General features: G+C 43.6%; 1 protein-coding gene across 2 annotated transcripts; it reads right to left on the reverse strand.

Annotated features, from left to right (window-relative positions):
- Nucleotides 1–1,194: 1,194 nt before the first annotated feature.
- Nucleotides 1,195–16,739, reverse strand: MSL3 (MSL complex subunit 3). 2 transcript variants are annotated; one of them, XM_070365679.1, is made up of 13 exons: nucleotides 16,581–16,739; nucleotides 15,209–15,291; nucleotides 14,738–14,833; nucleotides 14,337–14,437; nucleotides 13,694–13,773; nucleotides 13,019–13,141; nucleotides 12,284–12,444; nucleotides 11,335–11,493; nucleotides 9,526–9,788; nucleotides 8,630–8,739; nucleotides 4,541–4,640; nucleotides 4,126–4,210; nucleotides 1,195–1,986 (listed from the first exon to the last, which is right to left on the reverse strand). In XM_070365679.1, exons 1-13 carry the CDS (start codon nucleotides 16,680–16,682, stop codon nucleotides 1,887–1,889), a joined length of 1,563 nt encoding a protein of 520 aa, XP_070221780.1. In that variant the 5' UTR covers nucleotides 16,683–16,739; the 3' UTR covers nucleotides 1,195–1,886. The 2 variants fall into 2 exon arrangements, with proteins under 2 accessions (XP_070221780.1, XP_070221782.1); XM_070365681.1 differs by lacking the exon at nucleotides 11,335–11,493.
- Between the last annotated feature and the right edge of the window lie 6,889 nt (nucleotides 16,740–23,628).

A 23,628-nucleotide genomic window follows, 5' to 3' on the forward strand; every position in this document is an offset into this window, starting at 1 on the left:
CAATCCCAGCCTGGCAATCCACCTCCACAAAAGGTCAAAAGCATACATCCATCTCCTCAAGCTATAAGTGAATGGTTGACATTTTGGCCACAGTCATTTATGGTGATGAAAGAAAGGATTACACTGTAAGTCCCCCAGCAAACATGCCCCAATCCTCTTTTGCTGAAGCAGACCCTTCATTGCTTTTCCTTTGGTCCTCAGAAATATCCACCATCCCCTGAGACCACAATCAGACTGTTCAACACATGAAATCTTGCTTATTCACTCATTTATTGTAACTGTATTTGTTGGTGTGTGAGGACAGATGTAATACGTATGCTTTCGATGCCAGAGGTATATTGGCAACATTTCCAACCACAGCAAGGTGATCTGGGCTGGGCCCCTACTGGATGCGCCAGTCTACATGCAAGAGGAGTAGAGCTGGGTAAGCATGTCATCCCATGTGTTGAAGATACTCACTGGGGACATACATTCTGCTTACTGGTCCCACTATTTACACCAATCAGAGGGAAAGTTGAAGCAAAGAAATCGTCATTTACAAATTCACTTTGAGTTTAGAAGATGTATTCCAGGAAAGAGAGACATAGAAAATAGCATTGTTTTGATTGCTAAGTAGACACAACATAATTCAATCAGCTTAAAAATGCACTAAGGCTTTGTCCCAAATGAACATCTGGAGGAATCTGGCTTAAGCATAAGAGAAGCAGAAGCTTAAAAAAAGTGTCTCTCCAATTATTAACAAAGAAAGAAAGAAAAAAAAAAAAAAAGATTTAACTGGTGTGTTGAAGAGTCTAATTTCATTCCGGTGTAGACATGACTTCCCCAAGTTACTGCTTTTAATCTTAATCTATTGAAACCCCTTTTCCCAATGGATATCAAGTCTCTTAACATCATCTTGCTAGATTTTATGTAATGATGGAAGGCAATAAATATGTTGGCCCCAAACCAGCCCAGAGTCAGGCAAAAAGACAGTGATGGGCTGCAGCAACTTCAGGGAACCACCTCTCAGTAAGGCAGCCAAGGTAGGAAAATAAAAGAAAGGAAAGGAAAACAAAAGTCCTTAACAAAAAAGGCACAAAGGGAAAGTAAAATAAATACAAAATTGAGGAATCAAAGTTACCTTACTGTTTTCCTACAACAAATAAAGAGAAAAGGACAAGACCAGAGTAAAAACTCTCTCCTGGTTCTTTCCAATAAGATCGAAAATCATTTATTTGAAATGGCCAAAAATAACATTTTACAGAAAAGGAACCATAATATTACACAACCAAGTGTAGCTATAAAATCTCAAACATTCAGGCAATGCTTTATTTAAATCACCAAAAATAAGGTTTTATAGAAAAGGAATTGTAACAAGCAAATGTATAGCTGCAAATTTTCTTTTGCCATCAACATCGATTCCCTCTAAAATATTCAGGGACTACTTTGCAGTTTCCAAGCAAAACTAGAATTTGTGGGACAGAGTTGCTCAGCCTTATCACAAGAATGAAAACAGTTTGCAAAACAATTTTGTTTAATGCTAACAAATAACTAAAAGACGTGGTTACTGCTAACAAGTACCTCCGTCTACTGAAACAGCCCAACCTAATCACATGTTCATTAACAATTCACTGTGAACACAGCTGCTGTTTTCTTGCCATCACAGATCACGTGTATAGGTGGCAAGGGTTAGATGCTGGAGGCCATCGAGGCACCGAGGAAGTAATCCTTAACAGAAATAACTACAGTAGGTAAGCAACTCAAACAAATGGGCCCACCTCTGCCAAAGCCCCCCAGGGTGGGTGTCACATTTACTTTCTGCATAAAGAAGGCCCACTGACTCCCTAGTTCTTTACTGGGAACCAAGAACTAGATAGAGAAACTGTTCTTCTAGGACCATCGAAACCTTAATAAATTGCCCTGGGATTCTTCGTGCTGTAGTGCGCCTCACAGGCAGCAACATAGGCAGACTCTGGGAAGAAGTCATCATGGTACTCTGCTAAAAACCTGGAAAAAAAATAGCCCCTGTGATCACCAGAGTAAAGACTAAATACCAGGAAGCAAAACGGGAATTTCCACAACTGTAACATTTCACTCTTTTTGTATTAGGTAGAAAAAAATAATATAATCTTGATTTCTATATACTGATTATGTTCACTGCACATACCCAGCTTCTATGTTAAAGACTGTTTCATTGGAATCCTTTCACTATCAAGTGTACAAATTTCTATTTCTATAGCTTCTAAACTCCACTAGGTGGCAGTCTTGATTATCTAAACACTTCATGCAAAAAGGCCTCTGAGTATTTCTACATTTTCCTGTTTTAAAAAACAAACTATAAAAAATAAATTATTAACTCAATAAATGTCACCTGAGAAATGCACAGTACTTACATGGGCTAAGTTAAAACAAAACTGAATGGTTTAATCAGTAAAGAGCATTTTGAGTTCTACTTTGCCGTTGCCAAAAGATGCTGTAAGTTCCAGCTTAGTAGTAAAAACGTAAGACTGACTTATGCCTGACTATGGATTGATGTTGAAACATAGCCAGTCACTGAAGAATCTGCAACACAGACACTGTCTTGACTCTGAAGTATCAAATATTTCACCATGAAGGGCTCAAATAGGCTCACATGGGCCGCATTAACTAGTATGCTAAGTAATTAGCTTCCTGTTTGTTTCCCTGGCCTCCTCCCAACTGTCCTTATTCCTAAAAAGGTAAGGATATACCCCTGCAATACCTTCTTCAGTAAAAACCAAGTCAAATTCATTTGAGGTAACTCTTTCTTCTTTGATTGTACCTTTTTTATAGCAACTCTCAATCCACTGATTCTGTAGTTGACACGTTTGGATATATTTTCATAACCCATTACAGCTGAACAGTATGGGGATTGGGGCCCCAACCCTCTACAGAGTTGAAAATCCCTGCATAACGATTTTATTAGTTGGGCCCTCCGTATTCACTATTCCTCCCAATTCACAGATGCAACCAGCCACATGGATCATGTAGTGCTAAGTGTTTACAATTAAAGAAAATCCACATGTAAGTGGATTTGTGCACTTCAAACCCATGTTGTTCAAGGGTCAGCTGTACCATTTTATTTGTAAATCTTTGTACGTAACCTCCTAAAACCCTAATTTCTATTTTGTTTTGGGCATAGCTCAGAATTAGAAGGCTCTCCTGTGCTAACTAGTGGCTGTCTCATTTTGGCATTATTTGATTTCAGTGTAACAAAATGTTTATACAAAACAGAGTTGTAGGTTTGTTTGAGGGGAAGGCTGAAAGAGATTAGGGCATTTTTGAAACTTTTTTCTATAAAATGTTTTAAAGTTGAATTCCACTCATTTGATACATTATTCAAAATACCCAGACAAAGACTCATTTCTCTGGCTGGAGTGTTCTCCACTCCAGTAAATCCTACTTGACTAGCTCTTACAGGTTGGGACCTAAATACAAGGAGAAAGTATCCTCTTAAAGAGAAAGAAAAAACAAGGTCAGGTACATGGGACACCCTGGGTGAGGCAGAGTGACAACAAGCCTGGAACGCCAGGAGAAACCAGTCAGTAGACATCTAGGTGGGAGAACTGGGCCATAGGCATAAAGGAGGCTGGGGTCTGCAGCCCCAGGTATGCAGAGGGCACAGCCTCAGGGTGAATGATCCAACCATATAATAAAATGGCTCTGTCAGGTGAAGAAAACGCTACCTTTCTCCAAATTCACAAAGTATCAGCACAGACTATTCATCATTTCTCTTAACTCCAAAGGAGACACCAAAATCAGACCTACAAATGTAGGTACATGGAACAAAGAAAAGTCACATGCTTAAGGTACTCTTGAATAAAATACATAAAATTAAATAGTTATCAATCTCAATCACTTCTTTAGAAAATTAATTTTCTCCTCACATGGCTATCCAACTGGATTCTTCCAGTGACACAAAAAAATTTTACCTCCATACCCTTTGTTTAGAAACCAGATAAACTATGAAAAAAATGAAATAGCTCCAACTCCCCATATTACAATTACTATTAGAACCAACTATACTTAGGTAATACTGCAGAGCTAGCTTCTACATCTGCTGAAGACAAGTTCAAAAAAGTCATATATACGGTGGCAGAGTAAGTTTTGACAAAGTAATAACAATACCTCAGAAAGAGATCAAAGTGCTTCAGTAAAGCCTTCAGATTCTTCTCAGAAAAGGACATCTTTCCAAGGATTTCTGGAAGTTTCACTGCATTAAAAAGAAAGCAAAATCATTTACAACTGGCAGAATCTGGCGATCAGTAGGAGATCCTCTGGGTCCCTGTGATCTTATTCAAACTGAAACTAACATCTATGCTGCCAAACAAAACCAAAACTCTTACTGAACATAGAGTAGTAAGTACAAATATTACAAACACAATTTGTATGAAATTTAAGATTCATTGTTTTTAAGAGATCAACATTCAGTGATTTTTCTTAGACCCCCAAATTACCACAAGATGTACCTAAGCCTACAGCTGTTAAAATTAAAGTGGAAAATAAAAAAGGTAAGAAGAAAGCAGGGCAAAGGATTTCTTACCAAACAAACGCAGCAAGTGTTGTGCCCCATAAATGTAAGAGGGTGGAGGTGGTTGGTCACCTGGGGGATAACTATCAGGTACAAGTTTCCAGGAGAGGACCTGGGAAAAGCACAGAGAATGCTTTGTTGTTATATCTTCACACTCCGTTACCCACAGGTCTGTACATTTGGAATTCCAGCAGAAATACACACACTTTGACACTCCCAAGCCGGCAGAAAGACACAGCTCATCAAGTGTCGCGTTTCTACCCTGGAGCTTCCCATCCATTTGGCACCTCTGGAGCTGCCTCACAGCTGGACCAGAAAATGGGAAGAAACCAAACATGGAACAGGACAATGACAAGAAGCCAATGTGGAGGTCCTAAAGCCATCCCACCTTCTTTGGCAACATGGAGACAGTCCTAATCACCTACAATTAAGACAGATTGTGTGAAGATGAAAAAAAAATGCCACTGTATCAAATAAACACAAACTCATAAAAATAAACAAGGAAAGAGGACTTAAAATTGGGAAAATATTCGATTTTCTAATTTTCAATAGCTTCTACCTGTAAATTAGCTGTAACTGTTTTGTCATTCTGCCCCTTCTCCTTTCTTGGAAATTCTGCTGTTTTAGACAATGAAGTAATAAAAGATGTTTTGAGAAAGGTTACCACTGTGTCAAGATTCTCTAAGATTCTGCTATGTTACAGTCACTCTGGAAACTAATTTCACCCACTGAATCAAGTGAAAATAGACTTCAGCCCTGGAAACTGCCTGCTTTTCCTTCACTTTGAATTCCAGAAGTGTGGGTGGATTGGGGGCTTTTGTTAAAGTAACAGTTGAATTTCAAAACTCTCTGATGAGCTTCCACAGAAATATTTCAGCAAATTATAGGTCTATTCTACCTAGTTGCTGCTTTGCCTTTTGGGATCTGCCAAGTTTAATCTGGAAATAGTTGGGTCAAAGGAAGACCTCTATAAGACAAAGCAGAAGGATGCCAAAATGAGCCCAGAAAGGCTGATGTAGTCAATTTAATCAAATGAAATTTTAGAAATTAACAAGCACCACCATGGTTCCATCTGTCTCCATGCTGAAGGCCCAGGCTTCAGCCCGTGCCTCACCAACCCCACGCTCCTGTGGTACACAAGCCTCAGAGCAGGAGTAAGTTTCTGCCCCTTTATACTATCCCTAGCACTGAACTCCGCGGTGCACACAGCTACAGCTCAGCAACTGTTTTGACAGTGACACTCAAAGTGAACATGGGGGAATCCACCATCACTGGAGGCACGAAGGGCACGCTCATGCAAAAGCAGATCATGTGGTTAGTCAGCGAGCCTGGCTACTTCCCTCCCTCAATCCTGCAGCTCAATGTAGTGAATCAGCTCTCTCAAAGATGCATTATGGGTGGAAATAACAGGTTTCCAGTGGAGGAAGTCTCAACCAGGGTGTGCACAGGAATCGCCTGTGATCTCAACCAGGACTACACCAGTCCAGATCCTCCCTGGTGCAGTTGGGCAGCAAATGGCATTGGGAGAGTGAGTCTCAGGTGGTCAGGATGCAGGGCCCTGGGGAAAACATGCTGCAATGGAGGCTTTATGCAGACAGAATGCACTAAGGTCTCATCATGAGAGCCTGTCCAACCCCAACCACTTTTTCACTAGACCTTGTAGCTGTAACTATCACCACTAGATGGCGGCGTTGCAACAGTGACCAGAGTGGGAATGGCTGTGCCTCAATATTCAGATGTTTTCTGTGGGTCCCCAACTTTATGGCGCCAGGGTCCAGTTTTGTGGAAGACAATTTTTTCATGGCCCCAGGGCGGGGGACGGTTTGGGGATGATTCAAGTGCATTAGATCTATTGTGTGCTGTATTTCTATTATTACATCAGCTCCACCTCAGCTTATCCGGCCTAAGATCATGGAGGTTGGGGACTGCTGTAAGAAACAGGATTCTTCTTGAATAAAAACACCTGCAGGCTTTCTAGTCTGAAAAAAGGAAAATTAGGGACTGCTTGCACTAGGAATTTCCTAACCCTCCCTTAACATCACTGGAACACGAACTGGGTTTTCTAGCAGAGGTCAGTCAACTTATAACCCTTGAGCCAAAGCAACCCCCTCATGCTAAAAACAACTGTTTTTTAAATGTTTTTTTTTTATTAAATGAATACTACTTCACGAAATATAAAAATCATATGAAATTTGATTACTAGCACACATATTCATTGGAGGGACTGATGCTGAAGCTCCAATACTTTGGCCACCTGACGTGAAGAACTGACTCTGGAAAACACCCTGATGCTACGAAAGATTGAAGGCGGGAGGAGAAGGGGATGACAAAGGATGAGATGGTTGGATGGTGTCACCGACTCAATGGACATGAGTTTGGGAAAGCTCCAGGAGTTGGCGATGGACAGGGAGGCCTGGCGTGCTGCAGTCCACAGGGTCACAAAAAGTTGGACACAACTGAGTGACTGAACTGAGACTGAGCACACATGAATGAATTTTGGGGCCACCCAGCACACTCATTTGTGAACTATTTACACTACTTTCACAAGCTGATGCACAACCCTGAAAGTATTTACAATCTGACCCTTGATAAGAAAAGTTTGCTGACCCCTGTCACCAAACATCGTCTCATAAAGCCATCCTCCTCTGTGCACAGAAACAAGGAAAGCCCACTTGCTAGGCAAGATTCATACAATTTCCCCGTGGACTAAGACATCTCCTGAACTCCTGAAAACTCACTATGTATCTCAGTTAACTGGCCTTAAAAACAGTTTCAAACTGAAGCTTTCCTGTCTGTAAAAGGGAACTCTGCTGGTAAGGTTATTCTCAAGAACCTGAGGTAATTTAGATCAAGTGCCTGGCACAATGCTAGCATACAGCATGCCCTCAAAGGGATGGCTATTAATATTACTGTTAAAGATGGGTTTTATATTTTTAAATGGTTAAGACCAAAAGTAGAATAATATCATATAAATGAAAAATTATCTGATATGCAAATGGCAGTGTCCATAAACACAGCTTTATTGGAACACGGCACACTCATTCATTTACACAGTGTCTGGGGCTGCTTTGGAGCTGGGGAGTCTCAACAGTGACTATGAAGCCCACAAGGTTGAAAATATTTACTCTCTGACTTTTTGCAGAAAAACTGTACTGACAACTGTTCTACAAAATAACAATACTCCTATTTCAATGCTGCTGCTGCTGCTAAGTTGCTTCAGTCGTGTCCGACTCTGTGCAACCCCATAGACGGTAGCCCACCAGGCTCCCCTGTCCCTGGGATTCTCCAGGCAATACTTGGACTTATTTGAAATAAAAGAGGAATGGAGGTGCAGGGCTATAATCTCATTTTAGATACCACAAATACAATGTTACACATCATACAAAAAATTCTGTTAATATCCACAGCAACAACCTAGATGTCCATCAGTAGACGAATGGATAAGAAAGTTGTGGTACATACACACTATGGAGTATTACTCAGCCATTAAAAAGAATATATTTGAATCAGTTCTAATGAGGTATATGAAACTGGAGCCTATTATACAGAGTGAAGTAAGCCAGAAAGAAACACCAATACGTATACCAACAGTATACTAATGCATATATATGGAATTTAGAAAGATGGTAACGATAGCCCTGTATGTGAGACAGCAAAAGAGGGACAGATGTATAGAAGTCTTTGGACTCTGTGGGAGAGGGCGAGGGTGGGATGATTTGGGAAGATGGCATTGAAACATGTATATTATCATATGTGAAACGAATCACCAGACCAGGTTCGATGCATGAATACAGGATGCTCAGGGCTGGTGCACTGGGATGACCCAGAGGGATGGTATGGGGAGGGAGGTGGGAGGGGGATTCAGGATGGGGAACACGTGTACACCCGTGGTGGATGCATGTTGATGTATGGAAAAACCAATACAATATTGTACAGAAAAAAAAAATAATAATAATTTTAAAAAATTGAAAAAAAAAATACCTACGGCAAGAGTAACATAATGTTTCTTCCCAGCAAACGGGATTTCCTCTTGTAAGACTTTTTAAGAAAACACAAAAGGAAGGGTTCAATGGGGGTGAACAACAGAAACTAACGCTTTACCTCATTTATTTCATTAGTTCTTCTGCCTTCAAAGCCAGCAAACACCGCACTCCCTTCCTTGCTAGGGGTCAGAGGAACAGGCGAGGATGATCTGCTATGAACAGGTGTCTCTTTAAAAGGAAAAGACTTTAATTAGTCACCAATTAATTATCCACTAATTAATCATACAGCTACTGAATTAAAGATTGCTGAAAGACCTTTACAAAGAGCAGAGAAGTTATTAATTTTTACCAATAAGACTTCCCTGTCAAGAATAGTACCTGGAATATTATTTGACGGAAAAAAGGAAAGAAAAGGAATCAAGTTCAGAGATATCCCTAGTGGCTCACAGAATTCACCTGCAATGCAGGAGACCTGGGTTTGATCCCTGAGTTGGGAAGATCCCTTGGAGAAGTGAATGGCAACCCACTCCAGTGTTCTTACCTGGGAAATCCCATGGACAGGGGAGCCTGGCGGGCTACAGTCCAGGGGGTGTCGCAAAGAGTTGGACACAACTGAGCGACTAACACTTTCATTTTCACACTTCACTGGGATAAACTACGTACAACATGATGAAACTTGAAAACATTGTACGTTAAGTGAAAGACGCCACGGACAAAAGGCCACATATTGCATGATTCCACTGATGAACTCATGCCTAGAAGAGGTAGATCCATATGTACAGGACGTTAACTAGTTCAGGGCTGGAGAGAGGGACTGCAAACAGATGGGTGAGCCAGCGCGAAACTGGTCAGTACCAGGAATCCTGATTGTAGAGCTGAAGGCACAGGAGTTGGGGCGGGGGGGCTCCCATCTCCCACTGGACTGGGTTCAGGAGCACGGTGCCTGACCCAGACCAAGCACAGAGTCGGCTTCACCTCTCCCCGGCATGGCCCTCCTGTGGGCAGTGGACCTACTCTTTTCCAGGTGCAGGAACAGCTTGGGCATGCTGGCAGACGTGTCCTGCTGCCGGCGCTTGGGCTGGGGTGAGGCGCTGCTCTCAGACAGCCTGTCGCAGTTGGCAGAGTGGCGCGTGGACCGCCTCAGAGACTGAAAGGCTTCCGGCTCGCCTTTGCGCCTTTTGGGGGTGGTTGGTTCACCTGAGGTTGGCTGACTCTCTGTGGACTGTGGTGTGGATGGATTCAGCAAAGGTGGGCTTGGAGAGAGCTCCTCCTGGTTCCTACAAAAGGAAGGGGAACGCATCACACGCGCGCGGTACACAGAATCTCTGCAAAGCCTGGAGGGGTTCCTCAATGTCCTTCTTCAGGCAGAAAACACAGCCTCCATTCCACTCCAGAAGGCTTAGAAGCTTTCACTTCCAGACATGCCAAAACAAATACTTTCTTAAAAGGTACCTAAACATTATTTTACCATTTTCACCCTTTAACTCTTCAAGGCACCCTGGCATTAAAGGCTGTGATACCCTTTGTCCTTGTTTTGTATCAGTGGTTCGCAACTCAGGGGTGATTCCACTCTGGGGGGAACACAACTCAGGGGTGATTCCACTCTGGGGGGAACACAACTCAGAGGTGATTCCACTCTGGGGGGAACACAGACACCTTCTGGAGTCAGTTTTGATGGTCACGACTGGGAAAGTGCCATTGGCATCCAGTGGGTGGAGGCCAGGGATGCTGCTCGCTATCCTACAGCACATAGTTCAGCCTCCGTCACCAACAATGATCCAATTAAAAACATCGGTCGAGCCAAGGCTGAGAAACCATGGTGGTGAGACTAAGAATACAACGTCATCTCGTGACAATGTAACTACTGATAGGGCTAGAATGCCACAAACGTTGGCCACATTTTGTGGAAACACGCAGTCCACTCTAGACACTGGGAACCTTGAGGTTTGGAGGAGGGTGTGGGGACATCAACATAGGTCCCCACTGGGAAGGAAGGCAGCCAAAGAAGAGACGGTCATAATGCAGACAGACAATTAGCAGGCAAGACCTGAGGAGGAAGCGGATCAAGGGGCTGAAGGGGAAAGGAGGGCAATGCTTAGTGCAGCAAGTGGGAAGCTGTCAGTGACTTTGGGGAGCAGAGGGAGGCAGGAGACCAAGATAGACAGGAAACATGCAAGAGGAGATGCAGGGGTGGAAATCATGAAAATAGACCAGTCTCTCGGGAAGATGGGCCTGAGGCAGACAAGGAAGTAGCTTACACAGATAGAGGCATGGACTCAGGTGCAGGGGGACTTGTTGAACCCAAAGAATGGAGATTTGGAAAAGCTTGGTCACTGAGGGAAGACTGTGACACAGCAGAGTGGGAAAGAAACTAACCTTTATTTGAAGGCCTAAGGCAGCCAGCCCTTCATGCACTTCCTCATTTAATAACTACCTACAGAAGCAAATGTTCTTTCCATTGTTGACAGGAAAAGCTAGAGACTCAGATGACACCTCACCAAGTCACAAATTCAAACCCACACCCAACCTTCTCAGGCCATGCTCTCTTCACCCCAATGTCTTTGGAAAGAAGGGCATTGGCTACTCTAAAGCCAATTTCTGTACACTGAAATCTTCACTTGGTAAAAACTTCCAGAGACATTTGAAAGTGAATGATGACTCAAACTTACCCAAGAAGAAAGAAAACCACCAGGACAGACAGTGGTTTGCCATCTACTCCCTCCTCCGAACGTGTTGGCCCCATAGCATCCAACGGAAATCTTTAAAAACAGATCTAGCTATTTGATTTCTGATAGCTGATGGTTGAACTACAAGCTAACTTACCTATTAGTGCTTGTGGTACTTTCCTTAATCGGAAGAAAAAATTTGGACGAAGTCACCTTTTTATACTGAACTTGTTCATATGGATAGAGCAAAACCAATGGGAGAGTGTAATCAAAGGTTATTCTTAATCCATCCACCATCTCCTTACAAAGGTCAACGCTGGAAGGATTAAAGAGATTAGAGATGCAATAAAATAACAGAACTTTTCAAAATGTCACAATGAAGGTGCATATTTCTAATCAGGAAGAGTGTTAAACACTGTATATTACACCTAAGTGTGCAAAACACAAAGTCTGTAGGTGCTAACGATAATTAAATGGGAGCACAGACCTAGAATATAGAGTGCAGTAAGCAAGTATTTGTAACTTACACACAGAACACAAGTAAATATGCTCAGTGCCACACAAGGAGCCCAAGTAGCCTGTGCTCCGGAAAGTAGACACACCCCAGACACCTGCAGCTGAAGGGGTCGGTTGGTCGTGATGAGCTGACACATCTGTTTCAACTGCAACAATCTACTTGTCTGACTCCACTCCTACGGGGTCACATTCCCAAGGCAAGCTATGAGGACAATTACTCAGATTAGGGTAAAGACCTGTTTGTAAACGGGTTTCAACAAAATTCTCATTCCCCATTCTGGTACTTCTCAAAGCAAAAAAAAAAAAAAAAAAGAGTTTGCTCCCTAAATTACATCATTGAAAACTTCTTCTAGTGTTGAGGCAGTGCATATCCTCGATGGATTCACATCACACTCCTAAAGAGTTACTGAACATTCTGGAAAAAGACAGTATTTTGAAACTTAACTGGTTACTGTATGAATTAAGTGTAACAGTATGTGAACTGTTTCATAGTAACTGAAACAGAGACAGTGTTACCTGTTCTAAATGGAAGTTTATTCTCTAACACCCAGAGTGAACCATGAAATGCCAACCCTCCCTCCCCTACTTACTTCTTTTCTGCTGGGATATAATGCACATTCATGTTGGCGTGTGGCATAACATGATGGTGACGAGGCCTCTCATTGGCTGAAAAGGCTGCATTGATAGCAAAATGCTTCACGTACGATTCCAAAATAGTTATAATGTTGGTCTGGCATGGAAGTTTCACTAACTGTTAACAAAAACATAAACATTTGATGTACACATTCCATTGGATAAACAAATATTCCAAGAAACAGTGGTCTTGTGTACATCATTTTTGAAGCTCAAAAATAAAGTCAATTGTGTATGAAGATAATTCTTTAGGTAAATGTGCTTTGAAACTCTCTGACTTTTCTTCTACTGATCATATCCCCATGTATATTACAATGATAATTTAAAGTTAATTGATAACTAATTTTAAAAATAAATGCAAGCAATGATTCTCAGCTTAGGGACCCATTAGAACCATTTGGGGAACCTCTAAGATATCCACAGCTGCCACCCCCAACGTCATAGATCAGTTTTCACCTTAAGCTTGAAGCCCAGGCATCAGGACTCTGCAAAGCTCTCTAGAAGATTCTAACAGGCAGCCAGGGCTGGAAAAGTCTGAGCACACTTCCATCAGGAGAACACTACTGCCAGAGAAGTGTAAAACCCAACTCAGCACAGAACCTGAGTTTCATTCCGCCAAGGCTCTCAACTTTCTGTGACTGCAAAATATGGCTCTACTACAAATCCATGTTTTATGTGTTCTCCTTGTTTACCCGTTTCCTCCTGTTGATATAGTAACAATCATCCTCAAGCTTCTTCTTCAGAACGTCAGGGATTTCTATAGTTATTGTTCTTTCTTCCATTTCCTTTTTTGTGTGCAGCTCTGGTCCTTCCTTCTGCAATATCACAATTCCATTTTAATTACCTAAAACAGAGAGTCTACACCCAAAGAAGGACTAACATAAGCACAGCCTACAATGAAACAAACCACTTAATCCTTGACATTTACACCAGTAATGATGTCACATGTTCTAATGAGAAGTATATTAAAGGCCAAAAGTTAACTTGTTTTAGGGCGCTAACGACATTGCAAATGCTTATTTCTTTTCTTCCCAATTTAACTTTACCAGTGGGATTCACGTTAACTTTGTATTCAGCAAACAGAAGATGCTAAACTCTTGATACACACCATTTAAAAATTAATCAGCACTATAAAAAGTTCACAATTTCATTGCAAAGAAAGAGGTGAAATGGTTTGTGGAAACATTTCATGGGTATAAAAAGCCACAGAGAATTTTTTACAATAAAAAGGGGTTTTTTCCCTTATATATGAAGTACAATTTTATCACATTTGGTTAAAAAGATGGATTTTTACAAAACATTTCACAACTAGAAAATTTTACCACCAAAATATATGCCAAAGAGTTTTTACAATAAGAACTGTATACCACTTCAGTCTTTTCTTCAGTATCACCCTCTTCACTTATTTCTCCATCCTTTTCTTCACTGTCAGAGGAACTGCTTATTGCTAGGTAAAACAAAAAACAGCAGTCAAACCTGCATTACACACTTCCTTAACCCTTACATCTACAATTCCTTAGGATGGCATGGGTGTCCTACTGCTAGTAATAATAAACTACTGTCCAGCATAAAGTTTAAACGTCAAACACAAATATTGGACCTTTCAGAATAGAAATTTATTTTGAAAAAATACAATACCAACCTCAAGGGGTGCAAAAACCACACAAGTAAATGATGTGCAAGTGTTTAGTCACCTAGGATCTTATTGTTCGCTGTCACATTCACAAGTGGAGCAAGGTACCATGAAGAAAACATGAGAATGGAGCTCTGAGGCGCTACTATAAGACACTGATTGAGAAGGCAGGGGTCATGTGCAAGACCCACCAGGTCTAATTAGGAACTTTCTGACTGCTACTTGAATTATCAAAAACAAATGAGCAAATGTTTTATGAAATGAGCTTACAATGTTTCCTTGTCTAAAGTTTCAGTGAATCTTTCCCCTCAACCCTGCAGTATAAAAGAACTAGGTAAAACTCCTTTTAACCAGAGACAATAAGTCAAGCCACTCACAGTTTTCATCGTTTTCATCTTTTTCGTCAGCAGGGAGGCTTTTTAAGACAGAGTCCACACCAGGCAACCTGCAGCGCTTCCTCTTTCTTCCTGTGCTTCTCCTGAAATGGATAAAGACCACTGAAATGTTGACTGATATGGGTCTTGAGGTTAAAAAAAAAACAACAAAAAAATGCAGTAACAATAATTCTTAAGTATCGAAGATATAATTACATTTTAAAACATAAGTGGTAACCTCCATTATTTCGAATACAATAGAAACACTATTTGCTACTACGTTTCAAATATGTTACATGACTTGATAAGCCACGTTTATCAGATTTTTAAACTTTTCTCTGACAAAAATTCTAAACCTTAAAAGAAAACACATTGAGCAAAATTCATGTTTTTGGTATTCTTACAGGCGAGCTACAGCTTTTTTGGCCAATTTCCGCTGTAATCTCCGATTTTCATCAGTGTCACGAAGGACATGATCCTCTGCTGCCCATCTATCCCAGCTAAAGAAACAAAAGAGGAAAAGGGTGTAAAATTCAGTATTTTAGTTTGACATGAAACAAATGTTAAAAGCACCACACAGGAACAGAAGTGTCTCAAAATTACTTACCTTTCAGAAAACTATTTAAATATTTTAAATCACAAAAAGAGAAACCACAACTCATTCAGACACAGAAGCAATGAGAATCTCCAAAAGCAACCATAGAGAATCCAAATATAGTCGACTCAGAAGTAATCAGAGTAGGCAAGGTTTGACAAAAAAGCAAAAACAGGAAATGAAACTTTCCAAGGAGTGTTTCTAAAACTTAACAAAGAAGTTTGCAATGTTCCTGTGCACAGATGATCAATTTTCAGTCAGGTTTAACAAGTACACTCACCTTCTGTTCCAACCATTAAAATGGATCAGATATTCTGGGATCTTTCTGCCTTTTTCGTCTTTCCCAACAATAACATCGACGATCTGAAACCAGAAAATACCGTCCACAAACAATAGAACATACAGAATTATCAGAAGCGGGATTAGGAAAACTAGATCATGGGCTTTTTTGTAAAAGAAAGGAAAGCATTCTCTCCTTTTTTAGACGGAGAGCTGGGCTGAAACATTTTCCCTTTCAATTCCATTTTTTCCCCTGAGTGGATGCCTCAAAATAGGAAACATCCCTCCAACCACCCCCTGATTGGTCTCTGAGTGTGAGAACGGGTGTAGGTTCTGAAGCCATTAGTCAGCCGAGTTGTCACTAAGAGTCCCGGCCTGACAAGCGAGCCTCTGCCGATAGACCTCTGGGAGTTGTAGTCTCCTGGGCTCCGCAGGATCGTCTGGCCAGTTAGGCTCGGAGATTCTGCCACCCCGCCTAGCGGTGTCCCCAGGGGGAAATTCGGGGGCAAATGAAGGGGCGTGTCACCCTTGGGGAGACTCAAGGCGGGGAGGGAGGAGGCACGGCAAACATAAACGTGAGGCAGGGGCAGCGGGTTGGAGCCCCAAAGTAGAACGGAAAGCCCAGAGGGGCGCTAGGGCCAGCCCCCACCCGCGACCTGCGAGACACACTCCTTCACGCCACCTAGACCGGAGGAGCCGCTGATGTGGCTCCATTTTCTCCCAACCTCCGAAACTTAGGCGGACAGGCAGGAGCCGCGACACGGCCAACTGAAAACCTAAGTGTTGCAAGGCCCTGGAGGACGAAGACACCCACTCAACCTGGCTCTCAGAGAGAATCCAGGCCTACGGGAGGGGCCGAGCCCAGACCACAACCGGCCCAGGGCAACGGCGTCGCCAGTTGACAGCCAGCCCTGCGGTACAATCTATGGATTAGGACGGGGGCCGCTCGATCAAGGCATCGCGCGGGAGCCCAAGCGGGCCTAGACAGCACAGGACGGGGAGAGTTAACCTCCAGGAAGAGGCCTTGAGCAAGCGGCCTCCTGGACGCGGAGCCCCCGCCGCCCTCAGGTGCGCAAACCGACGCCGCGGCTCCTGCAGCGCGACACCGCTCGCGCTAGGATTCCGACAGCGCCGGCGCAACCCCCGGCCCAGGCCGGAAGCGGAAGCGTCCCAGCCCCGACTCCCCATCGCGGCGTCCCGCGAGCGCCCCCTGCCGCCCGTGCGGCGCCGCGCAGGCCGAGGAGCCGCGAGCAAGGAGCGCCGAGCCCCGCCACTTCCCCCGCTCCACGGCACCGTCAGCACCCGCATCCGCGTTCGCCTCCCGTCCCGGGGTTCCCGGCCCGCGCCTCCTCCCTGCCCCTCCGCGGTGGCACCTTGGCATCGTACAGCACTCGCGCCTTGGTGGGGTCAGGCTCGAAGCACAGCACTTTCTCCCCTGAATGGAATTTAAATTTCATGCCCTCGCTCGCGCTCATTTGCTCATCGTGGCGGAGGGCGAGGCTCCGGGGCGGGCGGAGCGCGCGCGGTGGGGGAGGGGGGTGGGGGCTGGGAGGTGGCGCGCGGCAGCGGGGGTGGCGGGGAGGGAGCGGGGACTGGCGGAGGCTGTGGCCGGCCCGCCCTCGGCCCCGCCTCTGCCCGCCCCGCGCCACCGCTGGACCTCCGAGCGGCCAAGCGCGCGCGCTCCCGATCGAGCGCGTCCCTGCGAGTCGCCGCCGGGCTCCCGGGTGGCTGGGAGTCGGGCAGCCCGCGGCCCCTCCAGCCCTCCTGGGAAAGGCGGCCGCAGCGGGCTGCGCCCACGAGGTCAACGCGCCGGACGCGCGCCGTCTTGGCTCCGGGGACCGGAGAACCTGGGGTGGGCACTGGCGGCGGGGAAGCTCCCTGGCCGCGCCGACTTGGTCACCTTAGCAGAACGCGGTGGCCACCGCGGGCAGGACGTCGGGCCGGAGTCGGGTCTAGAGGGGCAGTGGGCTTGATTCGGGGTGGGGGTGGGGGAGCGAAGCGTGGTGGAAGAGAGATTAAAGCATCGGGGTTATAGCGGGGCCAGGATGAGCAGGTGGCAGCTCTGGAGCACGCCGGTGACAGTGGGCGAGCAGTGGGTGGCGAGGCTGATGGGTCTTTACCAGGGTCGTTAACATCTCATGTCTCAGCTTCCCCCCGTGGTTTTCCAACACCCACAACTGGCAGAGATGCTCCCTCGAGGTCTGTCTTCTCCAACACACTGAAACCTCCCTACAGGTGAGAGTTGTTCTAAGGCCGATACTTGCAGGTACCGACAGAGAGGGGATGCTCAGGACGAACGGCGGATGCTGGGAGACCCTTTCTTGAAGGACAAACCTCTACAAACAGGAAAGATGGTGCTGGGTTTGTTTTCTTTTGAGGAGTGGAAAGCCTTTAGGCACTGTAGAAGACTCATCTGCAAACTGACTGAGGTGGTGGTGAACTGCCAGTCCCCCACACTCTGGGCTCTGTTCTTGCCTCCAAAAATGTACACTTGCCTCCTCCTTCACTGGGCTCCTGATGCACATCCTTCACATTTCAGTCTGGACACAGCCAAGGGAAAACCCCTCCGCCTTCCCTAGACGATGATGCACCCCTCTAGGGATTCCCTCTCAGCCCTCTTGCATTTACTGCCCTGCAGTAGAAGGGCTGTTTACTTGGTAAATGTCTCCTGAAGTTCGGGAAGGCAGGGCTACAGGGAATCTCATCCAGCTCATCGTTACATACTCTTGCTTGTATGTCCAACTGCGACCCCCTGGACTGTAGCCCGCCAGGCTTTTCTGTCCATGGGATTTTCCTGGCAAGAATACTGGAGTGGGTTGCCGTTTCCTCCTCCAGGGGATCTTCCTGACCCAGGGATCGAACCTGCATCTCCTACATTGCAGGCAGATGCTTTACCCCTTAGCCATCAGGGAAGCCAGGCCTGCCAATGCATACTCTTGGCACACAATGAATAGTGATGAATTGGTTAACTAGATTACAGACTTATGAAATAAAGAAGGAAATGGCAACCCACTGCAGTATTCTTGCCTGGAGAATCCCATGGACAGAGGAGGCTGACGGGCTACAGTCCATGGGGTCACAAAAAGTCCCGGCTTAGCAACTAAACAACAACAGTTGTTGGGATAATACAGTGGAGAAAGCAGAACTGGAGCTATGATTCCTCTTCAGGTTGTGGTTTATCTGGGATGAGATCTTGACGATGGTGTTCCCCATAAATGGCAGGGGGACCTCTGGGCACAAATAATTGCATGTCATACTTAAGCCATAATTTAATATTAATGTTTTTATTTTTCTTGCTGGTAATTGGAGATTTCCTCTCCAGACTCTAAGCACTCAGAGCAAAACTTGGATGCTTTCTTTTATTTCTCTCCATTTGTACCCCTTATATCCTTGAGCAATGCCTTTTCCCCTGTCTTCCTAAAAAGTCCAAGAATGCACAAGGCTTCAGGATCCTAAAAGTTACAAATCCCACTAATGGGAGCACCCCCTGGCAGCCCTCATCCAGATTAGGACCCCTAGAGAGGTCTTCATGTCTAATGTGGGTGGAGCATCCTTTTCCTCTTGGGTTAAAGGTAAAGAACATGGTGGGCTCTGGGATCTGGTCCTACACTTGTCGGTTCCTAGTTTGTGTCTAACCTTGGACAACTGAGTAGTCTCTCTGGGATGCAGTTTTCATACAATTAAAGTGACAATAATAGTGGCTTCTACCTCAGGGTTGTTTTAGGAATAAATCAGTCTATTCAGTGTATATGCCTTTGTGCATAAGAAGTGGTGGGTCAATGCTTGCTATTAATATCAGGCACTTCGTGAACACTTCTCCTTGTCCCGATTCATTCAACATATATTTATTGAGCCTCCTGTGTGCTGGATACTAGACACACAAGGTAGGATACAGATACCCCTGGCCTCAAAGAGGATACATTTCAGGAGAGGCAGAGCAGCATGCAAGCAAATACAAGCCTCGTGGGTAGTCTGATAAAGCTGCCCTGGAAGAGGACAGACACAAGGGCTTACATCTCTTTAGGAGGAGGGGAGTGTCAGAAAAAGCTCCAGACTGGAAGTGCTCTTGTTAAACAATAAACTAAAGATATTAAACATTTTAAGAGCAGAAATCTATTGGAATCTGGCAGCACCACACCAGGCGTGGTTAGGAGTGCTACACTGTCAGGGGCTTCTGAGAGGCTTTCACAGAGATAAGGCAGAAGTAAGGAAAGTGCTGATTGGCTACAGCCTAAAGACCAGTTGGCTGTTTCTGATTGGTTGTCCTTAGCATCTTGATTTCATAACATTGAGGAACTTACTTACAGGCTTAGATTTTGGTTTGCTTACCTAGGCTGCCAAGGCATTAGGGCCACCTCAGTCTGATGGCCTCTTTGTTTAATTGATTAAACCTATTCGCCCTTTTGGTCATCCTCTCATGCAGGAGACATTGACTGACAATTTGGTGTTAGTGCCGCTCTCACTCACTCACAGTTAAGTTGCTCTTGTCTCATTGTGAAACTCACAGGTTTTGATGTCAGATCCGTGGAAGATCTGTTTTTGATGTTCATCTCATTTTTCATCTTGTTTCTGTTTCTCCAAGTGCAGTGAGACCACCTGATACACTGCTGATGGCTGTGAACCTGCATTTAAGACTATCGAGAGAACACAGCACACCAGGGGCTCTACAATGCTGACTATAGGAGGATAATACCAAGAACCTGAAGTATACACTTTGACCAGGGCCCCCATGAATCAAACCAATTGGTATCAAATATATCAAAAAATGTACTAGAAGGAGCATCAACCTGTTTTAGCCAAGTGGCTTGATTAATTTATTGCATTTGCTCTAATACCAAAGGGGTCGATCCAGGTACAGCAGGAGATATTTTCTATGGCACAGACGACTCCTTATTCAGCCAGCAAGTAATCTATAGCAATTATAGTATCTAAACCACCTTAGCGAGATAGTCTTGGGACTTTGTTATGTCACTATGGCCTTAGCCCCAGATGCATCAATAGTGCTCAGAGTTAAGGGGCATTGTCTTCCCAGTGTTAACAGAGGGAAAATGAAACTAGCAAGAAGGCAAAAGGAATAAAGATTTCATATTGGGGATGAAGATCTTGATCCATGATCTTGGGAGAGCTGTCTCCCTCAAGATGCCATCTGCTTCTGGGGAGGAACCTCCCTAGTCAATTTTACCTCTTCAGCTGGTGTGCAGTTCCAAGGGTCTGGAAGAGCCCGTTTTCAGTGGGGGATGTGTACCCAGGTTCAGGTCCCTAAAGTTTGGCTGCCATCTGAGTAGTGAGAAAGACTTGGTATCGTCCCTTCCAAGGAGGTTCAGGAGTTGTCATTGTTCTCAGTGATTCCAAGTCAGAAGAGTGGGAGAAAAGTGGAAACACTAGTTTGGAGAGTTGTAGCAGGTATTGGAGGAAACTAAAAGAATTCAGGATCCAGTTCAGTTTACAGGTACAGTTGTTTCCTTTCACCTTTATTATTTCTAAGTAGTTTTAATTACATATATTTATTAAAATTCTTGACCCTTAGAATCCTTTATTTCTAGTGAAAACTAAGAAGTAAGCAGTGTGGACTATGATACTAGCATTCTGTGGATTGGCATGTTTATAAATACCTTTCACAATTGCTAGAAGTATATTCTTCCTTTTAGTAATTTTTCAGTGTGGCACAAAACATGTTTCCTGGTTAGCATCAAGTATCTTTAGTTCCTCTGCCAAAGAAAGCCAAAAGTGAATAAACCTGTGTTCAGTAATTAATATTTCAGTATTTTATCTTACTTGGAAATGATCTAGATGTTTAATGACTTTCATTTAACTTATCTCATACAACTTTAAGGTTTTAAGTTACCAAGAAGACTTTGGAAACTAATCTTAGGTAAACATATCATAAGGTATGATTATTGTTGAAAAGTACACTTTTAAACTATTACTTACATCTCCTTACTTTACTTCTTTTCAACAATTATGTTTACTCATGAAAATTTCATGAGACATTGAACAACCAGCCATCATCTTAAGTTACCATTCTTGCTGACAAAACAGAGATTACATAATTTTACTTTACATTTACATAATTTAACTTTAGTTAACTCTGGTAGAATAAAAATGTTCAACTTAATACTGATTAGTCTAAAGAGATGCCTGTTTTAATTAAACCAACACAGTTAAACTAGGTTTCATTTACCAAAGATTATGCTAGACCATGTGAACTTGAAAAACATTTGGGTTGGTTACTATATTTCTTAGCACACACTTAATCTATATAAATGTTTGTTTTTTCAGCCTATTAGAGTTCTTTACAAATTAATTTTGGCTATACTATCCAAAGGTAGGAAAATATCACACATCTATCACATACATAAACATGCAGACAGATGCAGAGATCTTATAGGCTTTGTTTAACATTTTTAGCCATGGGATACATACAATAAGGCAAAACTCACTAGTTTATAAAAGAATGGTTGGATCTAAATTGCATATCAGGTAGACAGAATAAGTTAAGGTTACTTGCTCAGATGGCTTATTTTTTTACTGATATTAGTGGGGAAAAGTTTTAAGATCCTTCGTCCACTCACTCTCCAAATACCTGCTGTTGCTGCTGCTTTTTCTTCTTTTTTCCTGATAAGCATGACTTCTCTGAAGTTTGCATTTCATGAGATGCCTCTGGGTTCCTAGAGAAAACTAGGTAAAACATCATTTACATTTCACAGCTATCCCTGGGAGGGAAAGGATCAATAGCCAATGTGTTTTCCTGCCCTTGTGAATTTGGAAAGGAAAGGACAACATGAAATTTCCCCTTCCTCTCACCCATGCTCCACAGATCCGGGAGATCTGACCTTGGTAAGAACTGTTACCCTTTGCAAGGCTCCTGCCAGTTTTCCCATAATGCTGTCTGCAGGATTCCAAGCAAGTGGAGCGTCCCAGTGGGTCTCATCCTGGTCACTAGAAACCATAGAGGAGGAAAAGTAACTCTCTCTCGACCCTTCATAGTGAGTGCCTGGCTGAGACCCTTTTCTCTAGGGTCTTGTAACTGGATAAGGTCATCTCAGGTGGTTAAAAGTTCTCCACTGCGGCCACTGTAACTCAAGATTATCTTTGGTAAAATTAACTTCATTTTTAAAAATTTGTATTTATTAATTTTAAATTTTTTGGCTGTGCCACCAGGCAGGTGAGATCTTCGTTTCCCTGCAAGGGATCAAACCCTCGCCACCCCTGCACTGGAAACTGTGAATCCTAACTCCTGGGCCAGCAGGGAAGTGTCCAGTAAGGTTGATTTCAAGACAACATTTTATTAACCTGAGGCCTCATACCAGACCCGGTCAAGTTTCTAGGTCAAACCCAGTCGGTCCTGATGGTGAGTTGCATGACAATGTGAATGTACATAGGGCCACTGAACTTTACAGTTAAATATGGTTAAAATAGTATGTTTTATATTATGTGACTTTTAACCCCAATTGAAAACATTAAAACAAAAACAGTCCATCCTGCACCGCGTTTCTGGTTTCTATTCATAAGTTGAACCCAGTCCGTCCCCAGACCCATTTCACTTTCTAAGTTGGAACTGGTTTGTCCCTGGACCCGGTCCAGTTTCTAATTTGGACCCAGTTCTTTGCTGGACCCAGTTCCCCATCAGACCTCATTCGGTTTCTAAGTCGGACCTGGTCTGTCCTGGCCCAGTTTTTAAGGTGGACACAGTTTGTCCCTGGACTCAGTTCAGTTTCTAAGTTGGATCCAGTCTGATTCTGAGCAGTTTCTGGACCCAATGTGAGAAAAGAAACGTGTGAAGGTCCAGGCTCTGAGAGGGACTCGCCCGTCACCTCGGGAGGCGAGTGGACCGCCCATCAAGTGACTTCATAGGTACCTGTTGGCTCACTGCTCCTGGGGGCTCTTGGGGCTTCTTTGGTTCCCTGTCCTGATACCAGAGCTGTTAAAAGGTAAACTGAGGCATACTAAAAATTCGTAGAGTTTCTAAGCAAAATCAGCTAGAACTGGGCAGCACCAAACCGGTGTGATAAGGGGTGTGCTGCTGACGGGAAGTGTGGGGGCTGTGGGAGGCTTTTTAAAAATTTATTTATTTTAATTTATTCTTTAATTGGAGCGAAATTGCTTTGTAATGTGTTGGTTTCTGCCGTACAACAGCGCAATTCAGCCATAATTATAGATCTATCATCTCCCTCTTGCGGGAGTGGGTGTGAGGGCTTTTATAGCGAAAAGGCATAATCAAAATAAGGAAATTATTGATGGGATGTAGTTTCAAGCCTAGTTGGCTGCTTGGTATTAGTTGTCCTTAGGTTTCAATTTGGTAACCTTGAGGCATTTACAGGCTTAGATCCTGCTTTTGATTTGCTTATATAGGCCTCCAAGGGGTTAGAGTCACCTCTATCTAATGGCCTCCTTGTTTAATTAATTCAATAAGTTTATAAG

This window comes from Bos mutus, chromosome X, assembly GCF_027580195.1.
Source record: "Bos mutus isolate GX-2022 chromosome X, NWIPB_WYAK_1.1, whole genome shotgun sequence".
NCBI classification, from domain to species: Eukaryota; Metazoa; Chordata; class Mammalia; order Artiodactyla; family Bovidae; genus Bos; species Bos mutus.

Bases quoted from the DNA above. Each gene is read 5' to 3' on its own strand.
- MSL3 (XM_070365679.1), bottom strand. From the start codon at position 16,682: ATGAGCGCGAGCGAGGGCATGAAATTTAAATTCCATTCAGGGGAGAAA. The intron at 15,292-16,580 runs GTGCCACCGCGG...TTCTGGTTTCAG, and splicing joins GAGTGCTGTACGATGCCAAG to ATCGTCGATGTTATTGTTGG. The intron at 12,445-13,018 runs GTAAACAAGGAG...TTTTGTTAACAG, and splicing joins ATATCAACAGGAGGAAACGG to TTAGTGAAACTTCCATGCCA.